Here is a 23,319-nt window from a genome sequence, read left to right as displayed (position 1 = left end):
GCCGTCAAAATCATGCATCTGTGATTTTTCATGTTCACACAAAAAGAGTGTATGTGTTTGGTCTTTGGGATAATGTGCGCAAGAAATATTTCCAGTTGGCGTGTTTCAGTGATTTAAAAGAAACGAGTAAACATAATTATACAGAAAGTGGGTAAGCTTTTAATTTGGAATTACATGAATAATTAAATTAGCAAAACTGGTAACTGAAGCAAGTTGACCATTGTCAAAGAACTTACCTATCCTGATATCCTAATCCCTCATTGGCGGATAGAAGGTAAATGTTAAAACCATTTTATTTTGCGTATATCTACAGGGAGAACCACTGAAAATTTTGCACCTAGCTTATTTTGAATTACGGTCAAAATATTAAAAAAATTGCCGTGACATGTCGACTTTGTTTTCGAGAGGGTAATGTTTTACTGTCAAATGCAGATTCATCAAAACAACCCCCTTCGCGGGGGTACATTCAACTTTAGAACCTGAGATGACACCCTGTTTAAAAGGACTTTCACCCCCGAACCAGATAAACACCATGCACAGCACTAGCTGCTGAGCGCGTACAGATTTTTTCTGTCACACGATGCTCGCTTTAGCTGCCCACTTCTAGATGACGCCACAAGAACTACATAGGGGTACTTGATTTAATGGCATATAGATGGCACCATGTCAGTTTCATGCAACACACAATACAAATGAGAGTCGTTCACGTTATCACTAATAAGTGCTTATTTTTTTAGTAGCCACAATTTTTGTCACGTGGAGCGAATCACTATTTTTCTAAATGTATCATAGTTCTTTGAGCCAGTTTTAAAAACGAGTTATTAACATGGCTACTATTGAAAGACAGCGCTTACGTTTCCACTTTGGAACCCAAATAATTTTGAAACCAGAGTAACTGAATTTTTTTGTGACAAAGCTTTGATAATGTTTATCACAAAATAGTCTTCGACAAACTGGTGGTGCACGTGACAATTTTACGTAAAAAAATTAAATGAAATTTGAGGTGCTCCGACGTCAACGAGATTTGGTTCCGCAGTAGGCGTACAATACAGCTTTGATATGCCGCGGTCAAAACTCGAATAGGACAACTTCGATTTTTTGACTCGAAAATTTTCACGCCGTGTAGTCCGTGACAATTAGTAAATTAATTCATAAAAAAACATTCGAGCTAATTCGAATACATGTTTAATAGAGTAAAAAAATATCACTAAATAATACGTTTTATATAAAAAGCTTAAAGTCACAATCACATTACCGAAAAATATTAAAGAGAAGTAAAAGTAGTAAGTCACAAAAACCGGCAAAAATAACAAGTCTATTATCTACGATCTTTTTAATTGAGACACCGATATTTATTTTTGAAAAATGCATCGCTACCCCAATATGTACTTTAGAATATATGCATTTATTTGAAAATCGAAATTAACTTAATCAATGGAGCATGTTCAGAGCTAGGACTTTCGAATGTGCACTTTAAAAGAGCATACTACACGTACACGAGTAGGTTTCAAAATAATTATTCCAACACAATCTAAGACTGATGGATGTTTGCTTAATTTATGAACTTAATAATCTATATACATAGTTGATATATTTACAAAAAAAAAAAGTATTTACGAACATTACGACTTCGAAGTAAATATCGTATTTTCAACAGAAAAATGGGGATCCAATTGGATAGATCTAAGGCCCAGTCGTATACAATCTTTTTAAATACTAACTGAAGTTTAAGTTTTGGTTTTGACGTATGTTCGTTTCGGCACGATTGCTGTCGCAATCTCCATTCTAACTCCAGATGGATTTTAAAATGAATTGATAAAACCCGGCATAAGCACAAAAATCTCATTTTGAAGTAATAAATACTAAATTGAGCCGTTTTGATTCACTTTTTGGATGTTAACCGACACCACAAAATGACTCGTTAAATGTCTAATATCTAACATATATTTACACCGTTAGATAAGGATAGTATTCGAATTTTACTAAAGCTGAACTTATGATTCTGTTAAATATACAGTTCCTTCAGTAATGGAAATTACGTAATATGATTTAAGTTATTTTGTTCAATAAGTTATCTGTCTTTCAAGTAAGTAATCATTTCACTGTACAAGGCATTTTAAAACATACGTATATAGTTATAAAACATATTTTTTTAAGCATAAACAATAAAAATCTTTCCAGTTTTGAGTACTAAAATCTATTCAATTAAGAGTATTGATACTGCTATAATACACGGGCTCCCATTAGTGAGTAATCTATATTTACCATCAAAAGAAATTAGGATAGATTCGTGTGCATTAGTTCGTGTATCTGACCGTTAGTCATCAATATAAATGCCTAAGTAGTATTTTATTGCAACGGAAAATTGTGTATAAAAGAACCATACAACTTTAAGGGTTATTTACCATATTTGAGTCACATGAGATATTTTCGTTTTGATGCAATAAAATATTTGATATTCTTTGAAATGAAAATATAAAGGACGATTTAATTCATCAAATAAAATACAGGATTATAAATTATTTAAAAAAAACAAAGATTATGTCATTTTGGTAGATCTCTAAAAAATTACATCTGATAGCCAAGGGAAGTCTAAATTTTTGATTGTGGGTACTTTCATTGCCTAGCCACCCTCCACTTGATGCTTGAAATTGAATAACATATTAACTTTCACAATATAAAAAAAATTCTCTGTAGACACTTTTAATGGGAAATCCCGCATATTTGAGATTCGCATTAATTCATCGCAAAAGGCGCAACTTTCAACTTCTAATACTATAAACTTAGCAAGAATAAATATTCAAGTTACAGGTAGAGCTTAATATCAGTCATACACATAGAATTAGTACCTACTCTATTTACTTAAAACTCAGTTAGCCGGACTGAAGAAATAAACACTGACTGTTGGGCTGGGAAATAATATGTAATACAATAATAAAAATTCGTAATTAATTATAAAAGCAAATATCGTATAAAATGTTAATTTTTTCAGTTGTATTTTTCAGCATTTTCAGTTATTGTCATTTTACTCTTAACACTGATTATGTATTTACCGCCCGTACTACCAACGAAGCGTTATTAAAGTATGTTTTATACTGGAAACCATTATTGTTTCTCTACGCAGAATACGTGATGAATGGTGCACAGTTGCGAAATTAAGCGTTAAAAAAATTGCTATATAGATTATATTCCAAAAATCGTTCGTTGCCAATATAAGAGAAATTAAAGTTTCAGATTTTTTTTTGGACTGGACATAAAAATTACACTCGGGTTCAAATGGAATGGAGTTATTCGCATATGTGATTATGGCGGTGTTCATAATGAATATCAAAACACGACTTTTAGAATGTTATTGCTAAGATGCAATAATCGCATTTGATCGCTTCCCAACAAAATAACTTGAATGGCAAAAAACTTAAATATACATTTTGTTTGTCATGTATTTATTTATACCAAAAGATACAACTGAAAAACCCACTTAATTTTATAACTTACATTTCCCTTCACAAAAATCAGTGCCTAAAATGTTCTCCATGGAAGTTTCGCAAAATGCGCATGCGCAAAACACTATCCACTTATAGTCCCCATCAGCGTAGCGAGGCACTCGGGAAGGAAACTAGCGACCGCTGGAGGATAAGTACACATCCACGAAACAGTCACCTGATCATGCGCCATATCACAGAATAATATACCAAACAAACACACGTGCCGGCTTATTATCGACGAATTAATTGATCGACCACACCGCCATATACGGCCACTACGGCCTTGGATGGATTTCAAATTCTTAGTCAAACGCATACAGATTGTATCAAATTAATTACGCACCATTGCATACTTATAGAATTTCTTGGGCTGTTTAGATTGGTATATATGGATTAGTAAATGAACTTCACGTTTTGAATTGAACCGCTGTTTTTTCTAACGGATTTTCATTCATTTGAATGGCTTATATAAAAAAATGCCTACAAAGTTCTTATTAACCACAGTGAGCCTGTGTGGACAATATGGTGAATATATATGTTTGATAAACATTTAAATCAAATTTGAAGATTGCAGATTTATCAATAATTAATTTTTCATTGTTACCTTATAGTCAATAATATCTTATATCGTTATTTTAACTCAGAATATTGGATCATAACTTTTTTTAATAAACACAAATAATTTTTAAAAAGTTGTCGACGGTACGCGTTTACGATCATACAGCCTGTTTACGGGGTGTTCCGATTGTAATGACAAAAATTTAATTATCATACTACCGATACTACACATACACTACCGTGTAAACCATGAGTAAAGTACGTACCAAATTTTATTTTATAATTCATGAACTGAAAAAGTCGGGAAATTTAACTATAATTGAAACTTTAATCTTCCAACTACCTTGATAATGAAATGTTTGTTGACGTATCTTCATATCAACCTTTTTGATCAAAACGACATTCACCACCATAATTGAAAATTGTGACATGTACGACCGGGAAATCCTATATGTACTTGGAACAACATTACGCACTGTAACATTGTTTTTGTTTTTAATTATATTTAGGAATAAAAATTGAACGAACCGAAAAATTAATTGTGATACATACAATCAGTCGATAAAGGCGTGCGTGTGCTGAATGCGCAGTCAAGGTGCCAACGAATGAGGCAGCAGCGGATCAGGTGACTAACGCCGTCAGCAGCCCGAAGTTTCTTCACCTCCTAAAATATCAGCGATGCTTTCCAGCTTCTGTGGTAAGTTTAGCCGCCAACAGACAGGGTCAGACGAAAGTGCTTGTAACAACTGGAAAAAGTAATTCTCAATTAATAAAATAATATCATATTGTACCAATTTCGTTTGCTTCCTACATTAAAATTTATCAAGATTGTATTTTGGCATAAGTGCTCTTATTTAATGTGGTAAAAAGATGTATTTGCTATACCCAATCGGTTTCGTATAAAATGTTACCAGTAACATTTGAGCGCATTTAAGAAAAAGCAATAAAACAAAATCCGATATTTCTATAGGCAATACCTAGGGGTCATTGTCCTACTATACACTGGTCCCCCTGAAGTGCACACTTGACAAAACAAGATATGAGTCATGTTCCTTTAACTCTCGTACACTAGACTGAGATTTCAGATATTCGGAAGCATACAAATACGGCCAGCGTATCAATTGACTATCAGAGCCTACCTACTTAAGCCAAAACTAATCTAATGTGCTTAGGTATGTAGTATGCAAGTAAATTAAAACAATATTAAGCAATACGTGTGACGTACCGGTTCACTATACTTTGTGACATAAATATACAACTCTTTAAGGGCAGCGACAGTATCGAACTCTTCAGCCTGCTGGGCGGAAAGTTGCTGCATTGTTGACCCCATTTCTTGGTCAGTTATCACGGGCATCATGGCAATTTCTGCATAAAATTCGGACACCATATCACGATATCTCGGAATATCCTGAAACATATTCATATGTAAAAAAATATGGTTAACATAATAGTTCTTGAGAAAAAATATAGAAGTAATATACATACTTGAAAACTGTTTATGTATTAAGTATTCATATTATGACAAACAGTACCTAAACAGAGATTAAGCTTTATTTTACCACATCGACTTTAAACATGAGAAAATATTCGATATACTTTACTCTACTTTAATTTTCAAAAACAATGAAAAACTTTTAAGATGTAGTCTGTAACGTCCAAATCGATTAACAAAATAACCAAACTATCATAAAATGAAAGATCAGACTCTATTTAAACGTCGTGCTCCAACAAATCTACGATCGACGAGAGTGATAAATAATATTCTACCAAAACATAAGTTAGCTCTTTAGGAAAGTGCATTCCATAAAACTTTTCAATCGCCTCCCAAATAGTATTAATGGCATCACATACTCAATCAGTTTAAAGTTAAAAAGTAGTAATAAATTACCTACCTTAGCGAATAATAGCTTATTTGAAGGGGAATCTTTTCCCAGACGATGTTCGGTTGTAGAGCAGGCGTCCATAAACGTTTGAGCGATGACCGACAGACACGAATCCAACGTAGCAGTTTTATTTATGTCAAAAATAAAATCCGGGTTTTTTATAAAATTAACCCAAAATCGTAAAGGAAGACTATTTGATTTCCAGGCATACACTACTTCAGGGTCTTGGATGCCATGTTTCCTAGCTGCTTCATCTAGTAAATCAAATAACCATTTTACAGCAGGTGGTAAAGCCTCATTAACTGTCAAAATTGTCAAGAAAAAATCATCGACAAATTTTTGTATTGTGCCCTTGGTAGATAACAACCTAGTCAGAAATATTTCTGGAATGGCTTTGTGTGTTCTTTCAGAAGCTGCTCTACTGTGAGGAAAATGGTGTTCTTCAACTGGTTTCACTAAGTGAAATACTTTCGGATAGTTTGGGGCTTCCACGTCTCCATTGACGTGGGCAATTACAGGAGTTTGAGAGTTGTTCAAAAACATGTTGGTTACGCAATTGTGACAGGGTTGCTTGCAATTGCTGAAACTATCGTTTTGCCGCGATATTAGCGACATAACTGCGCTTTCCTTCACGCCATAGTGGGATAAAGTGTTTAATTTCTTCCAGCCACCTATCGTTTTGCTTGTTACGTCTTCATCTTGGAGAGTCAAGTGGCCTCCTCTCCCGTGCCTCCATTCTGAAATTAAAAACTGTTAGTGCAGTGTTAACTTTTAACCTATATACATTATTTTGACCTTCCCTTTATACACGTCATTTACGACATGACCTTTCAGGATACCTTTTTATATACCTAACCTTGGTAACAGCTTTCTTAAATGATGATCTGATATAGACTGATTGATTTACTATTGATTTTATCAATTAAAGTGATGAGATATGTTAAAATCTCATTTGGCTGCGCGCATATGTTGTAGATGAAGAAACTATACAGTTATTCTGAACACTTACCTAAATCAACCTCGTGAATGGAAGGTCGCATAGAAAAGGGTGTATTTTTAAATAAGGCATCCAGAATTTTGGATTTCACTTGACTGATTGTATCACAATCTAACACCTTACACTGAACTTTCTCGTCCAAGTCGTCTTGAACTATGTGCAAAGTCTATAACACAAGCAAATAGGATACTAATAAAAAAAGACGATATTTATAATAATAATTACCACACTGCTATGCTCTACGTTTTCTCGTAACAACCTTTCTTCGGACAAGGAATATCTCGCATCGTGGGTGACAGCGTCCACGAGACCTTTTTCTATCTGGTGTTTGATAGCTTTGAACAACAAGAACAGCGACGACCCTGCGTAGTCTTTTAAGTAATGATACATACAGAGGGCCATCCAATTAGTTAACATCTTTTCTACTACGCTTTCTGTGCGTCGTAACATCAGTTGCGGATGTTTGGTATGTACAGATTTCTCTACTAATCTTAATAATAAACATTTTAGAATATCAGTTGCGTACTCCATTTTATTCATCAACACCACCATTAACAATGAGGCTACATTGACCCTACAATAAGAACAGGTTGTTATATCACAAAGACACATTTGCTGAATCAAGATACTCACTTATTTCTAATATTGAACGACTTTTGATCTTCTAATATTTCTATAAAAGTTAAAATAAAATATTTATTATTCACTAACTGTTCAAATTGCAACATTGCAGCATCATAGTTTGTTTTTGGCCCATTAAGCCGCACCTAAAAAATAAAATATTCTAGTATACTAAATGAGTAATTTTAATAGGGCACTGATGCCTTTTTTTTCTACAAGCGTGTCGCAAAGTTGCTTTACCGCAGTCACTTGAAAGTTGAAAAAGATACTTCCTACAAGAATATTCATAACACGTACTGAACGAGAATTACAAAATTAGCGACGTTGAATATAGTGAAGCACATGAAGAGAAAATAAATGTAAAATAACATACGAACCTTAAGTGCATTTAGTATTGGATGATCGTTAACACCAGGAAAGAAAACTTTCATGATGTAAGTTGTATGATCCAATGTCGGAATGCCAGAGTTCTCCAGATCAGCTGTCAAATCCGTCATGTCAGTTTGTAATTCGGCAAATGCTAAAAAGACGTTAGTTTCAACACAGAAGAGAAAAATATTGTTGCTAAAAATGTTCTCCCTTGTTGTCAAAAAATATTAACAGGAACAACGAAAAAATGAAAAATCGAGACACGTGTTCAATGTTCACTAGTACTGGGAACTTTCAATGCAAGCCAAAAAGTACCCACCTAATTTACATTCTGAACGAACGTTGCTTTCTAAAGTGTCCATTTGGATTTGTATTCGTTTATACTCCCTCTCCGCTTGGGTGGATTTTCTGCGGTACACGATAAGTACTGCCGCGAAGAAAAAAGCAAATAATATTGTACCAGCGGTGATTAAGATTATAGCTTCCGGTGGAAAGGCAAACGTCTTATACAAGTCATACTTTAAGTAACCAATAGGAAATCTCAAATTCCTACCTACTCTTACCACTACAAGTGGGAGATTTGCGTCAGTCTGAAAAAGATAATATGTAATTTTAAAATACAGCATAAGTCAAAAATTGTAACCCCTTTGACAAAAAAATTCTATAAGTAAACTTATGGAAGTCAATTTACCTTTATATTATTTTCATCAGTGTCCGCTGGTTGCACTTCCGGAGGCGAACAAACTAGCTGGGTCATAGCTAAACTTGTAACATTACAAGCTTTAATGCCAATAGTAACCACAACATCAGCTTCATCGCTGGCAGCATTCAGATTCTCTCCTTCAATGACCAGCGTGTCGCCTTTGTAAAGTTTAATTTGATTTGGGAACTCTATAAATTGAGGATCTTCGACATATAAAATGCTGGAACGTAAATTAGGAAAATGTTTTTCTAGGTTCCTAACAGACTGTACGTTGTCCATTATAAAACCCATTTTCAGCATTAACTTAGGTTCCTTCATCTGAAAAATGAATAAAACAATATAATAGAAATATGTTTAACTTGTTAATTTAATTACTTTAATTGAAGCTGGCTTTTTTAAACTCCTTTTCGATCTCGTGCTGTATGCATTAAATATTCTGTTAACCGCGGGGCTAGGGCATTCCATTTGCGTTGAACTTAATACAGTACAAATAGTGGTGTTTAAGGGGATGGTTGGTTCGCTATAGGAATAAACTTCCATTTCAGGCTTTTGAATGCTATCCAGATTAGTACCGTGTACTGAGATCATTCTACCCCCGGAAACGAAGCTATTTAATGGCTTAATTTCCATTATCGTTGGGTCTTGTGTATAGTTGAATGGGTTTCCTTCTAGTGTACGATTAGCACCATCGATACTTAAAGTTAATTTGGCAATATTGACAGGTTTGGAGGCTCTTGAAGTGATACAAGTCAGTCTGCCACTCGAGGCTTGAGTAAGATTCACAGTACATATATTGTTATCGAGGAAGGCCATTATCTCAGATCCGATGTTTAAATATCGCCCTGTAACAGCCACTAATGTACCTCCACTTTGCGGACCTACAGTAGGATAAATGCCGGTCAATTTTATGTCTTGGTAACTAAATTCTACTGTGGATTTTGTGTATCCAGCTTCATTTCCAACTATTATGGGAGCAGTGTGTTCTGTTCTTGATGACCCCGTAACGCACTGTATTCTGACGGACACTTCATAGTTAACCAGTTTACAAGGAATGTCACCTATTTGTATTTTGCCTTGCACATCTTCCCTTTTTAACCCTAAATTGCTACCTTCGATTGTTACTAAAGTTCCACCTTCTATAGGTCCACTTAATGGTTTAATCTGCAAAACATTGGTATATCAATAAATAAAATACTAAAAAATAATAATGTGTGAATGTTATAATAGCATAGCGGCAATTAACTAAAGTTATAGAAAAAGTGCAGAGCCGTCTGCTGGGTTTGAACTAGCGACCAGTAGCTTTCTAGACAATAGTCATACCCACTGAATTACAAAGGCAAACTGTCTTATTTAGTTCATTGAGATATCTTTCTTCTAAGGTTCTAAGGTTTAGCTACATGATGGGAGGTGCTGGGAAAGAGCCCACATCCGCGACCACAGACACTTTTTATTCGTCGTTTAAATTGAGAAGAAGGGTTCTGCTTGTCATCTTTGAGGGTTTACAGGTGAATTTGAGCAAGTGGACAGAAACAAATCTATATGACTTACCACATCAATTCTAGGCCTAGGACACTCAATGTGTGGAGTATGCAAACACGTCTCTGCATACTGGCAGGAGTTGCCGCACCAGGTACACTGATATTTAGAATTTCGTGTAACACATAATGAACAGTCTGCGTGTTCTCTATGAGAACCTAATATATCACATTTGTATAAAATAACATTAATAGAATCTATATGGTGACTTCTGTTCCAAACTACTTTAACACTAGCCTCGTGTTCGCCTTCGTTAGCTTCATACGAGTACTACAAAATATATAAGTTATGTAGATGGATGTATGGCGCGAATAACCTAATACTTACAGTCGTTTTATCACATACAATATATTTCTCGGCATCAACTCTGGCAGGAACTAACATTGTGGCACCTTCTATAACTACTATACATTGAAAGCCAAAATGACCAGCTTGCGGATGAGGTAAATTTTTAACCTCAAAAACTATTTCTTTAAGAACGTTGTTCGGAAGAAGTATCACATCTCGTTTCTTGAACTGAGGGCAGTAAGCATAGCCATGATTAGGCAAAATATTTGGATTCTATAAATAACAAATTCAAAAGTTTGTAAATTAAAATTAAATCCATTTTACCACAGAATAGGAAATTCCACTTACGTTCTCTCCACTAATTACATTTCGTTGGCAATTGGATATGTTATGAGTGCACCTATTTTCGTACACGCACCAATTGCAAGCCCATTTGGACCTCACACATTCTCCACATGTAGTGTGCTTCTCGCAGTCGTAATACGCAAAATTTCTTGACACAAAGTCCTTATTAGTCTCAGAAGAGCGCACACTCAATGGCACCAAAATATGATCCATGTTGGGCGGAATTTTCGGTCTCCTAGAAATATCAGGAGTGGAACAGCTAAGACCGTAATCTGTTACTTGTGCATCTATGGGTTCTGACAATCCAAATACACATTTATATTTTGCTCCATGTGGGAGTTCTGGCAAAGTTCTTATAGTTAAGCGGACGGTTGTCATCTGATTAATAGGAATGCGCTCTGGCTGAACTTGTTCAAAGTCAATGCACTGTTGCCCTGTTCCCAATGATAACCATCGAGGTGCACTATGAGAAGCTTTTTGACAGGCTGTCCTTACGGTGCAACTGAAAGAAATACTTTAAATAGAATACATACAGTGTACACAAACGAAATATGCTTATGTACACAAAATATACAAGGTGTTCCTGAAGTGATTGGACAACGCTTGATCAAAAATTCCTAGACCTAAAATAAGGAATTCTAGGCCAACTTACCTGTATTCAATATTGCTTAATTTTGCCGCTACAGGACGCCAAAGTTCCCAAATTAATATAGTTTTTTCGAAATAATTGCTAAACGCTTCTATTGATTTTCACTAATTTTGGAAATAAGAATTACTAAGAGTTACATAAATTGGCACGTTTTGACGTGAGCGGGATCTTTTTTAATATGTGGAAATATTATAAATAACGTAGTTCGCAAAAAAAGTTTGCATTTTTGTTTACCCTTATACGAATTAACTAAATTTTTTCTCTGCCACAAGCTGACTTTATTTTGAAACTTTTTTGTCTTCTAAAATTTTCAACATGCATACAGTTTCTCTACAAAAAAATGATTTACGATATCTTGTAATTCACCATTACTGTGAAAACGATGTTAAAAACATTGTGGTTTACGTTTTTCTACACAAAAATGAAATAAATATTCTGTACATCTGACATACCGATAGTGTTTACTATAATTGTTGATCGGAGTTGAGTTTTTTGTAAATTGAGTAATTTTTGGTCTTTTAAAATGGGACATTATTCTATTACTCAGAAGGTTTACATGCTTCCAATATATGGAATGGAATTGGACGTACGAGTGTCAGAGTCGCCAACCATCAACCTTCGCGAGTATTGAAAGACAACTTAAGGAAACGGGTAATTTTAATTTAAATAATGTTAATCGAAAACACCAGCGCCAAAAATTGGAAAAAAAAATGGTGCCACCTCAGTTGATTAGTAGAATGCCTATGGAAGTAGAAGGTACCAAAGAACCCCATTCCTAATCGAGTTCTCAATAATTGTCAATATAAAAATAAACGGCAGCAAAGCCTTCGGGAGGTCCATCGAGAGGTAGAATTGTTTATATATTCATTGCAAATATTGAAATAGCTATCCGAATCATTCAGGAATGTGCTATAAATAAAAATTACAAATTCTAAATAATTTTACTAAATTACATGTTACTTCCTATCGCGTATCGTTTCCAAGACCGATCAACTGGACCTTCACCGAAGGCAAGTTGTAAATTTTTTCCGTGTTTTCGTACCGCTATCGCTTGATCGTAGATGATTCACTCGAAAGTGAATGCGATAATGATCAAGATGTTCGTAATAAACATTGCACCAATAACCCGGGTTAATTGAATTTTCATTTATTCCAAAGACTCCTAAGGTACTCCGTTAATATGTCTATGACTTAATGAGTGAAAATGGGTGACGTATAACTGTCATTTTATGAGTGAAAGTGCATGTTGTTGACGTGATTCTGGCTCACGTTTTTGGTGCTCAATGGTGAGTTCTGATTGTTGTTTCTTGTGGTTTACGACTAAGTTTTGTCACGTAAATGAGAATGATGTAATTAAAATTTTAGTTAAAAGTTGAATTATTTGCAATTTTGGCTCTTTTGAAAAATACTTAGAACTATCTTTGAACGTGGCCGAAGAATGATATTGCACCTTCAGCTATTTCTTTTTCAGGAAAGGAAACTTTTTTCAGGAATTAATACTGTTTTTTTTACGGTCGGATCTCAATTGTGCACGTCTCTGCTTCAAGTCAAAAGTGATTTAAAACTCTAACCGTTTTGAATATTTATTTTTCACAAATTAATATTGAATATTTTCAGAAATTATATAATATATATATATTTTTTGGTTTCTGGTTTCAACTGTATACTCCTCTGCTTCGAGTCTAAATGAATTCGAAACTCTAACTGTTTTAAAGAATTATTTTAGGAATTAAAATTGATTTTTTTTCAGGAATTAATATTGAATTTTTTTCAGGGATTATGTAATATTGAATTTTTTCAGGGATTATGTAATATTGAATTTTTTTGTGTGTATCAAAATTCCGAACATTAAACTTTCGCGAGTATTGGAAGGCAGGCAACTTATGGAACGAGTAGTTTTAATCCATGTAATATTAATCGAGGACGCCAACGCACAGTTAGGACAAATTAATTTTCTGAAACGAATTTAATTACAAATTCGGGAAAACAGCCAACGTTTTGAACATTTGTTATAAGAATTGACCTAAGTTGGTAGTTATCTAAAACTAAAATTTTTTATTGTTTTCATTCTGACTAAACAACAATAATAAATTGGAAAGTATCGTAAATAATTTTTTTGGTAAAGACCTGGCGAAAATTTTACAAGAGGCAAATAAGTTTCAAAGTAAAGTCAGCTTATGACAAAGAAAAAAATTAATTCATTAATACTGGGGGTAACAAAAATAATAAATAATAAGAATAAACAAAATTCATAAATTTTAATTTATGAATCATGCGCCATTTTTAATATTTCCACGTATTAAAAAAAATCCAGCTCAGATCAAACCACACTAATTTATATAGCAACTTTTAGTTCTAAAATTAGTGAAAATCGATAAAAACGGTTAGGTATTGTTTCCAAAAAAAAAACGATACTAATTTAAGAATTTTGGCACCCTGTAGCGGAAAAACAAAACAACATTAGATACAGGTAAATTCGTCTAGAACGCCCTATTTTTGGTTCAAGAATTTCTAGTCAAGCATTGTACAGTCACTTTAGGGACACCCTGTATATATAAGCATGTTCTATAGTCAACGTATACTACGTTATACAATTATAAGATAAGATATGCATTATGTAAAAGCAAGACAAAATCACTTAAATATTATAATTATATAGTCATTAAATAGGTATTCAGTGGATTTTTTAGAAAATTTGTTAAAGGCCTTGAAAATTCTGTGAAGAAACATTTTTTAATTAAATGCAGATGCGTGCTCTCCAATCCAAACCTGTATCGTTCTTACCTAAAACATACTATATCGATAAAGATGAGTCTATCTATGATTATATCTTCCGTTATTAACTGCCCGAAACTTAAACGTTAAACGCTTAAACTGTGGTAGAAACTGAGGAATTTTAAATTGAAATACCAGTATATCGGATAACATAAAAAGCTATACTTCCGCTAATTAGGGCTCATGATGTGCGTGTGATTGATGATGACATGGTACAAGCCGTATAGAACTAAAAGATCTTAAAAATAAACGTCAACGAAAATACTTTCGAAAATTTAGTAGTAGACAAGATGTTCCTGAAAAGTTGTGTTTATTAAATCATTCGAAATTTAACCTCACAAATCAATGGTCTAAAAGTCATAAAAAATAATCAAATTAAATATTCAAATAAACCATGTCCTATATGCTTACAATTAACATGGAAATAGAAAAATGTTTAACGTTCTTGTGAAACGTAGACGGTTCTAGTAAATATACCATAACTTGGTACATTCTTGAGAATAAAAGAGTTGAAAAACAGCCCAGTCAATTTCTATGACGGGTAACAAGGTAGCACTCGTTCAGCTAAGTAGTTGATAGCTATGAATAAAGCATTAATGATAAAATACATACCGTTTTTCCAAGGAACACCAACCGCAATATGGATCCTTGGATTCCAGACATGTAGAACAGTTTGTGTATGTGCTGCAATGTTCTACGCTGATTTTAGAAACCTGGAGACAGAGAGACAAAATAATTTGCAAATTTTTTGAAAACAATAATACAGAAGAATCTTCAATCAATTCTCATATGTTAAGCTAATGAGTTGTTTTACATAAAGTAAGAGTTTCCGGCAATTTGAAAAGTACGCATTTGATTCGAATAAAACAGTGGGGTACAGATCATAGCAATCAAGTAATAACCAGTAAAAGATTTTAAAAAATAATCAAGGCTTGGTAAAAGTCAGTCGTACACGAGTATTTGTTAGTTAGTACTATGTTCAAGTCTTACCTTTGAAGTTGATAAAACATAAAGATAATCTCCAGTAGGTGAAAGAGTGGTATCAGGTAAAATAGGATATCCAGCATCAACAAGTACTTCATCATATTCAGGCGGAGAAGGGCCATTAAGCAGAACTTTTTTAATATATCCATCGGTGGTACCCAAAAAAGCCATGACATGTCGACCAGTTGCAGCTGTTACAACACTTGATAATGATATATTCGGAAAAAGCAAAGCTGCATTTGTAGATATAGGCGAACTTCCACTAATCTTAAGACCCACGTCTCCACAAAAATTTGGAATATTGCCAGCGGAACCACTGGCCGGACATTTACCATCCAGAACAGGCCCTGAAACGTATCCCATATTCCTGAAATAAAATAAAACGTGTTAAATAATTGAATTCATGTTATTACTATAATTAATCAAACACACACAAAAAATTATTTTTATAAACTACTTTGGTCGAAAAGTTAAATCATATTACAAGAAAGATAAAATAAATATTAGCCATCAAAAATGTTATATGCACAATGAGAATAAATTATTGTAACACTCCCTCCTAGTGTTTAAATTTACGATAAAAATCAATTATCAAATCCATGGACGAAAATGACAGTTCACAAGGGGGTTTAGAAAGAATCAATTCACTAAAAAAGAATAAAACACTAAAGACATGTGCTTCATAAAACCCTCCTTTGTACAGGGTGAATCGTAATGGAACCGACACAGAGCAGGTGCCAATACAGGCCCTGAAAATACGATGATTTGTTGCATTTTTTTTCTACGATTAGTAGTTAAAGAGATATTGAGCTCTGAAGTTGGCTTGTAAATTTCTAAAAAACAGCATATTTCAATAACGCGTCATCACAATGAGACCAAATATGAAACATGTTTTAACCTTATCAACATCTTTAATTGGTAGAAATGTAAAATCGATAGACGCTCTGTAAGGGTTGGATTAGAAGCAAGGTAAGGTCTAAAAGAATTGTGATTTATTTTATCTATAAAATAATTAATAAACAGACGACACCATTTTATACCGAATTTAATTCTAAAACTTTTATTACCCTTAAAATTTGTCGAAAACCTTATTATTTTTGATAAAATCGAAGTATTGTGGGATAGAACTAAACCAAATTTAAAGGTATTTAAAGAGATTATCAGTCAAAAACGATGCTGTTTTTCATTGGTAAGCTATTTGTAATTTGCCAAAGTTATGTGAGTAAGTGAAAGTAAGACTGGTAACTCCTTGAATTTTTTAAAAATTCGGTTTGGTTCTATTTCAAAAGACTGCGATTTTATCAAAAATGAAAAGATTTTTGAGAAATTTTGAAAGGGAATAGAAATTTGTGAATTAAATGATATTGTTCGTTTGTTAATTACTTTATAGATAAAAAAAATATCCCAACTCTTTTAGACCTTACCTTACTCCCAATCCAACTCTTATTGAGCATTTATTGATTTCACATTTCTATCAATTAAAGATATTAATAAGAATAAAACATATTCCAAATTTGGTTGCATTGTGATGAATTACTGAAATATGCCGTTTTTTATAAATTTACAAACCTATTTCGAAGGTCAACATCTCCTGAACTATGAACCGTAGAAAAAAATATTCAACAAATCATCATATTTTGAGGTCCCCTACACACGCCTGCTCTGTGTCGGATCCGTTACGACTCACCCTGTATAATAGATATTACAATATATGTATATAATAATATGCAAACCTTAATCGCAAATAAACAGTTTAGAATAATGTATTTAAGACGTATATTAATATTATAATATAAAATACTGCTTACCTATATTTAACGCTGCCATTGAAACACATGTGTATATTTTCAATAAACTTATTCTCAATATCTCGCATTGAAAAAATACAAAGGGCTGAGTGGTTTTGAGGTTCATTGGTAATTCCCTTTGCTGGTCGAAATACTGCTATCAAAACAGGAGAATTCACTTCGACATCCATAGCGTTGGCGAGTTCTTCTCCTGCTAGTGTAATTTTTGCGTCCTGAATTAAATTATACTTTTGATCACCGTTCAAACACTGTAAAGTCACCTCGGTATAGCTGTCATAGTTAGGGTCATTTATACAAGTTCTAGCTAGACGTGATACATATCCTTGCTCTTCTTGTCCAGGTAGATGGGACTGTTTCTGCACTATAATGAAATACGCGTAATCACTGGCGTTAAATCCGTATACATATTGAATTATGAAATGGTCTCTATATTTCACATCAATCTGGACCATAGATTGTTTAGTAAACGAATCTTCTGCGTATTCCATACGTTCCAAATCTCTACTCGCGATAGCCGGAACATCATGCCGATATTCACCCTGATTTGTAAACGTTGTACCCACGTAAAGAATATTCGATCGACCCCATGATGGATTGTAACTTTTAGGACCTATAAATGCGTAAGTTGAAGCATTCGCGTCGTTAGCTGCCACGCTTTTCGGAATAAAATTCGCTTCCGCACTTATATTGCTAAGACGGTACTTGGAACAAGCGCCTTGACGTAGGGAACCGCACATTATTAAAGTTCTCGACTCTGGTTCCACTAGAAGCACTTTGTTGTAATTATCCATAAGCGAAACTGATATATCTGGTGTACAGCCTGTAGCGTGACAAAGAGAGCTGTCATTTTTTGGGCCAGTTATCACTATGTGTTCCAAGTTCAGGTTGGGGTCGAGTTGAAGGAGTATGTTAACGCCTGAAAGTTAAAACATATTTTAGATTACGACTTGTCTGAGACTTTACGAAACTTTTATATAATACCATTAGCCAGATAGCTAACTTTCAAAATGGCGAGCGTGTAGCAATTTTTCAAAACTTACTACAAAATTTTAACGCAACGTTCTGTGAAATCTGTGAGATTGAATTAGTTTGGATAACAAGGTCCACTAATATACTTCATGTGGGCTAAATTTTTATTTGTGAATATAATGCATTTTTTTTCATTTAATTTGAAAAAAATAATTCTTTTAAGTTACCATTAAACGACACCTTAAAAATATATCGTCCTATAAATTCATTTGGCATTTCTAGTGATGTTAATCGTAAAAGGTTACCTATATTCCAACTTTCAGCTAAATATCACAAAAACTAGAAGCTATAAAAAAGAGAAATTAAATTTGAATACTCTGTATCTGGGAAACGATGACCTAAAGAATGACGAAGTATCTAACGAAGTATATGGTAAGATATACCTATACATATACATAAAAATATGTATACATCTTACCGGCAACGTAAATTCTACGAGTTTTATGATCAATAGCCATATGAGAGAGGCGGAGTGAAGGTTCGCCAGCTCGAGGATACTGCGCCAAGAGAGTCCCAGGTGCAAACAGCGGTGGCCTAAATCCAGGGTGCCCTCTCGACAGCCCCGCAGCCAGACACAGCCAGGCTGCTGCTGCCAATCCCACACCCCACAACCCTACCATACCCGCGGGTGACTCGTTGGTGGTGGCCTGAGGGCTGGCATGCCTATGAGCAGGCCTCTCCTCGCCTCAGTGCAAATCCACATCACTGAAAAAAATATCCATGTATTAGCCAATTTAAATAAAATTAACTAACTTCAAACGAAATTCTCATCCTGCTGGTTCTTCAAAAGTTAATATAGCAGTGCGAGAACCGTTTCGCTTTAATTTTATTCGTTTTGAAGGTTCCATTCTTGAAAGTTGAATAAGTATCAAATTTCTATTAATGTAGATATTGTCATTTGTATATATAAACCATCGTAAAAATAATAACCTATTTAAGCCACAAAATTTTTGTATTTCTTACAGTGTTGAAGAAAACGTAAAAGGTCATGTCTCTTAGACCACCCTGTACTCATTACTGCTACAATATGTGAATACTGCCGTCACTTATATATACCGTGGGTTCATATGATAATTTTATGTAAATTGGAGCAAATCAAAATACTACAATTGAATCTAATATGTAATGATCAATATCACAAAGCAATATAATTGAGAGTCTAATAATAATTAGAGTACCTACTCCATTTGCGTGGAGCACACAACTCTGTACGGGAATTGTATGCAAATTAGAACAAATCAAAATAATGTAATTGAAACCAATATGTATAATCAATATCACCCCACGAACCCAAATGGTCGCGAGAGTCTAATAATTAATTTATATAATATTAGAATAATTATATTAATAATTCCTGAACTGTTGAAGATCCCTGGAAACCGCGTGAATAGTTGGAGGTGCAGCTGTGACGGTAAGGGGGATGGTCAAGGGTCGACCTTGAATTTATGTAGTTCATATGATCCTTACATGGACATTCGCCAATGTTAACTCAAATTGCCGTCTTTTTCTTTTCTTCCAAGCCAGGTATGGTTTTTCTTTTATATTCATCGAAACGACAAGTTTTGTTACAGCAAGTCATGGTAAATGTAACTTCCACATTAACCCACTAAAACTGAAACTCGATGATGCAGCAAGCGGCTTTTAAAATTCAAAAGACAGAACAGGAACGAACAAAACAACACATAAGGCCAAAAGTAAATTAGAGCAACTTTGGAGCTTAAAATAGAATTATTCTTTCAACTTTGAGCACACTGCGCCAACTTGTAATTACTATGGATGACTACACATTGGGGTATTTGTCCAAGCATATGCATTAAATGTGTTTTCTATTCAAAAAAGTTGGAACTTTTGTCAAAATAATTTTAAAGCCTCGAAACGTAAGGATCTGCGAGAACCGCAGTGCGGGATTGGTAAAATATCGAAATGACCTTTTCTGTGCCCTTTGAAACCTACCGAAAATAATTATATCAACAAAAATCCTAGTTAGTATTAAACCAAAAGCAATTGGTTCGTTATTAAAAATAGTTATATACATCAGTAACTATGCGTCGTAATATACTTGGTTTAATACGTATACAAATATAAGATGGTTAGAAGTTATTCTACCAAAACCTTGGGGTACTATTCAATTTGCCAAATAAATATGGTGATAGCTTAAAGTCTGCAATCTAATAATTTCAGGTTCAGGGTTTTAACTACAGAATAAGTTCAAATGCTTATGTCAACAACAATTTTTATGACAAGTGTGTTAGAAATATTTTCCTCTAATACTCCTGTCAGGTCTTTATTTTGCCAATAACTTTATCGAATTTCGAATTTCGCTTAAGCAGCAAATCCTTTTATTTTTTAATAAATTCTGGTGGTTATAGGAAAAGTATCATATGCAACTTGCACAAAATAATCGTTTTCTATTGTTATGACCTATTGCCCTCACCATATCGTGTTCATTGTATAACGTAATATTTTCTCTTTAGGATTATGTGGTTTCGATTTGCTAACAGGCATAGGAAATGGTGATCAATTAATCAGCATGTAACATATCCAAGGTGCAGACATTCTGCCACATTAAAATTAGTGTCGGTTTAGGTTCAACTTTTCCCCTTATTGTTTATAAGTATTTACACGAATATCCGTCCAATTTAAATGTAGATTAAAAGCGCCATAAATCTTTTTATTCAATTACTTTTAATGTTGTGATACAAAACATTAGGGTTGTTAGTTAAATGGGTGCACCAATTCTCACGGAGTATGTGACCTCCGACTAATAACTTATATTTTTGTTAGATTTTTAATAGAAGGACTCCATATAGATTTTCTCCTAAGACTATACAGGGTGTCTCAATCTTCCTGGGGACCAATGGGATCTCGGAATAAGAGATAATGGATTGGATTACTTGCGAAGTTCTAAGATCGGAGTTCACCGAGTACTTGCCAGTGACTTTTCTTACGTGATCACCATATTCGTTATTTATTATGTAAGTACATACCCATAATGTATCGTGTAAAGCGGCTTTTTGGATTTCAATAAAAAAACCAAACTAGCATTCATGTGGTCACACGTTCTCTCTACGAATCTCACTTGTATCATCCAAGAATACAAAATTGTGACTCACCATTTTAGCGTCTGCACCTGAAATGGATTGAGAAACTAATTAATCTGATAATATTCTTCCCTAATTACTGTGGTGGTCCAAGATCAGTTGGACCGCCATAGTAATTGTGAAGCTAATCGTGAATTTTTCCCAGGCACGTTGAAAGAGTTCCAGATCTATCTTGAAAAACAATAGTGTTCCAAGCAACCGATTACGGAATTCCCATGGTAAACAGCACTACCCTTGTGAGACGCGAGAGGCACTCATCCTCACTAACAAACAGAGCGAACTTTACATCCTGTTTTAAGATATAAAATTAAATGAAAACCAGTCACATAAATGACAGTATGTTTGATCACAAATGTATATGTTAACGAGAGTTGGTCCAGGGTATGCTCGATTTAAAACAAGCAAGGGACTATCTGGATTACATTTTAGGCTTCCATTTCGACTTTGCATTAATGAGCGAGGGTAACTAAAAGACAATAAAAATTTAATCTCAAATTAATTTAATATAGACTGAATTTGAAACTCCCCTTTTGTTATTCTGAAACAAATTTCGCTTTTAATTTATTCCTTGCCAGATCCTGAACAAAAACTGAGACCGTTTAATCCCTAGCGTGAATAAAATTGTTTTATGGAAAATAGATTTTTCTTATTAGAACTGAAATTTACTCAGACAACAATCCTCCTAACTACTAATAAATACAAATTCTAATGTAGGTAATGTGTCTTGCACTACATTATACTCTCACACTTGTCTATGCAGGGTGACCAGAAGGTAAACAAACATATTTGATCCTTATTGAAAAAAAGTCACAACAGAACGACGCATTTTTGAAATTGCTTTGTGTAGGGTGTTTTATTTGGGTGAGCCCACTGTGTGACATCTGAAACGGTGAGAGTTACAAACTGAGACAAACACAAAAAAGTTGCCATCTTTGAGATTTTACAAAAAATGTAAAATTGGTTTTATGTCTATAAGTTGCATTCTTATTGGTCAGGATTCTAACCCAAATATCTTGCTAATATTAAAAATACTAATATTGCAGTGTTCATTATAAATAATATACATAATTCAGGCGTAATATAATATGCTTTACAATTTTAAGCATGTCACCCATTAGTAAAACATTTATGTTCTCTAAAGAAGCTTGTAACCTTTGTCAAAGAACAATGCGTTTGACAAGCAAAAGCTTATTGTGAGAATAAGAGAGATGGATGGGCTTATAAGTATTTTAATTATATTTTCTTCTGACATGTTGATTTTTCATAAAATATTAACTTTATAACATTGTTTTGAAAGTGAGAAAAAGTGCCAATAACAAAATGTCCTTATTCTAAAGACATCTTGTCAAACAATCATTTTTCCTACAGTATTTTTATTGAGTACCTAACAAAATACCTAAAATGCTAGATCAAACAAATAATTAACTAACATATCATACACATGTTTACTTACAGGGAACCTTACACCTGTTTAGTAATTATTGGTAAATTTTTGTGAATTACATGGAAATGGTTTACTTACCTTACTTTAAATTGACGATGATGGCAAATCATCAGGATGTCTTTACAGCTTTACAAGACGTGAGTGAAACCCCATTAGAATCTAAACGTAAGTACACTTAAAAAAGTCCTTCTTCAACATATCAGGTTAAGGTTGTTCAGTGTTTATATGGACATCTCCAGGTTTATTCCCAATTTACAAACACAAAATTTCACTTTTAAGCCACAGTTTCTTCTCATTGCATGCAATAAAACGACAAAGTTTATTCTCTGAATTATTCAGCTCCATTTTGATGAGATTAGGAATAGAATTAGTTAGTTATTGTGAGTTCTTTGTTCCTGGAAATAACTATTGGGTACTGAACCAGAAGAGCCATTTTCCACAACCGACACTTCAGTCACAAACTCGTATCATTTTTTTATTCTTCAAGAATGTTTGAATACGGCTTATTACAACATTTCGTCAAATAAGAGCATTGTATATTATAGTATTCCTATGATTTTGACTTGACTACGGTCCGACGCTGAGCGAGCTCTGAGCACTGAGCAGAGCACAGATCTTCGGATTATTCACAAATGTGTGACTGCGCGCAGGGAAATGGCCGCCAATGGGAGTGCACTTCGAATGGAGAACTGAAAAATATAACATCTCCATATATTTAACATTTTTACATTTATTAATCGGACT

At 33.9% G+C, this 23,319-nt stretch overlaps 2 protein-coding genes across 3 annotated transcripts in view; both read right to left on the bottom strand.

The window, feature by feature from the left end:
* The window catches only part of l(2)dtl (lethal-(2)-denticleless), a 105,622-nt gene that overhangs the window by 28,557 nt on the left and 53,746 nt on the right, over positions 1-23,319 (bottom strand). The gene's annotated exons all lie outside the window — the stretch shown is intronic.
* PlexB (plexin B) lies at positions 1,169-23,248 on the bottom strand. Of its 2 annotated transcripts, XM_066392278.1 has the most exons (19): positions 22,654-23,248; positions 21,144-21,160; positions 18,449-18,735; positions 17,002-17,917; positions 15,200-15,560; positions 14,822-14,922; positions 10,789-11,287; positions 10,480-10,713; positions 10,165-10,422; positions 8,992-9,777; positions 8,605-8,934; positions 8,233-8,503; positions 7,922-8,064; positions 7,557-7,690; positions 7,149-7,497; positions 6,936-7,089; positions 5,936-6,663; positions 5,269-5,451; positions 1,169-4,789 (listed from the first exon to the last, which is right to left on the bottom strand). In XM_066392278.1, exons 3-19 carry the CDS (start codon positions 18,648-18,650, stop codon positions 4,682-4,684), a joined length of 5,757 nt encoding a protein of 1,918 aa, XP_066248375.1. In that variant the 5' UTR covers positions 18,651-18,735; positions 21,144-21,160; positions 22,654-23,248; the 3' UTR covers positions 1,169-4,681. The 2 variants fall into 2 exon arrangements, with proteins under 2 accessions (XP_066248375.1, XP_066248374.1); XM_066392277.1 differs by lacking the exon at positions 21,144-21,160.

Source organism: Euwallacea similis, chromosome 8 (assembly GCF_039881205.1).
Source record: "Euwallacea similis isolate ESF13 chromosome 8, ESF131.1, whole genome shotgun sequence".
Taxonomy (NCBI): domain Eukaryota; kingdom Metazoa; phylum Arthropoda; class Insecta; order Coleoptera; family Curculionidae; genus Euwallacea; species Euwallacea similis.
The sequence above is the reverse complement of the archived record's forward strand: the minus strand, read 5'-3'. Positions and strand labels throughout refer to the sequence as shown.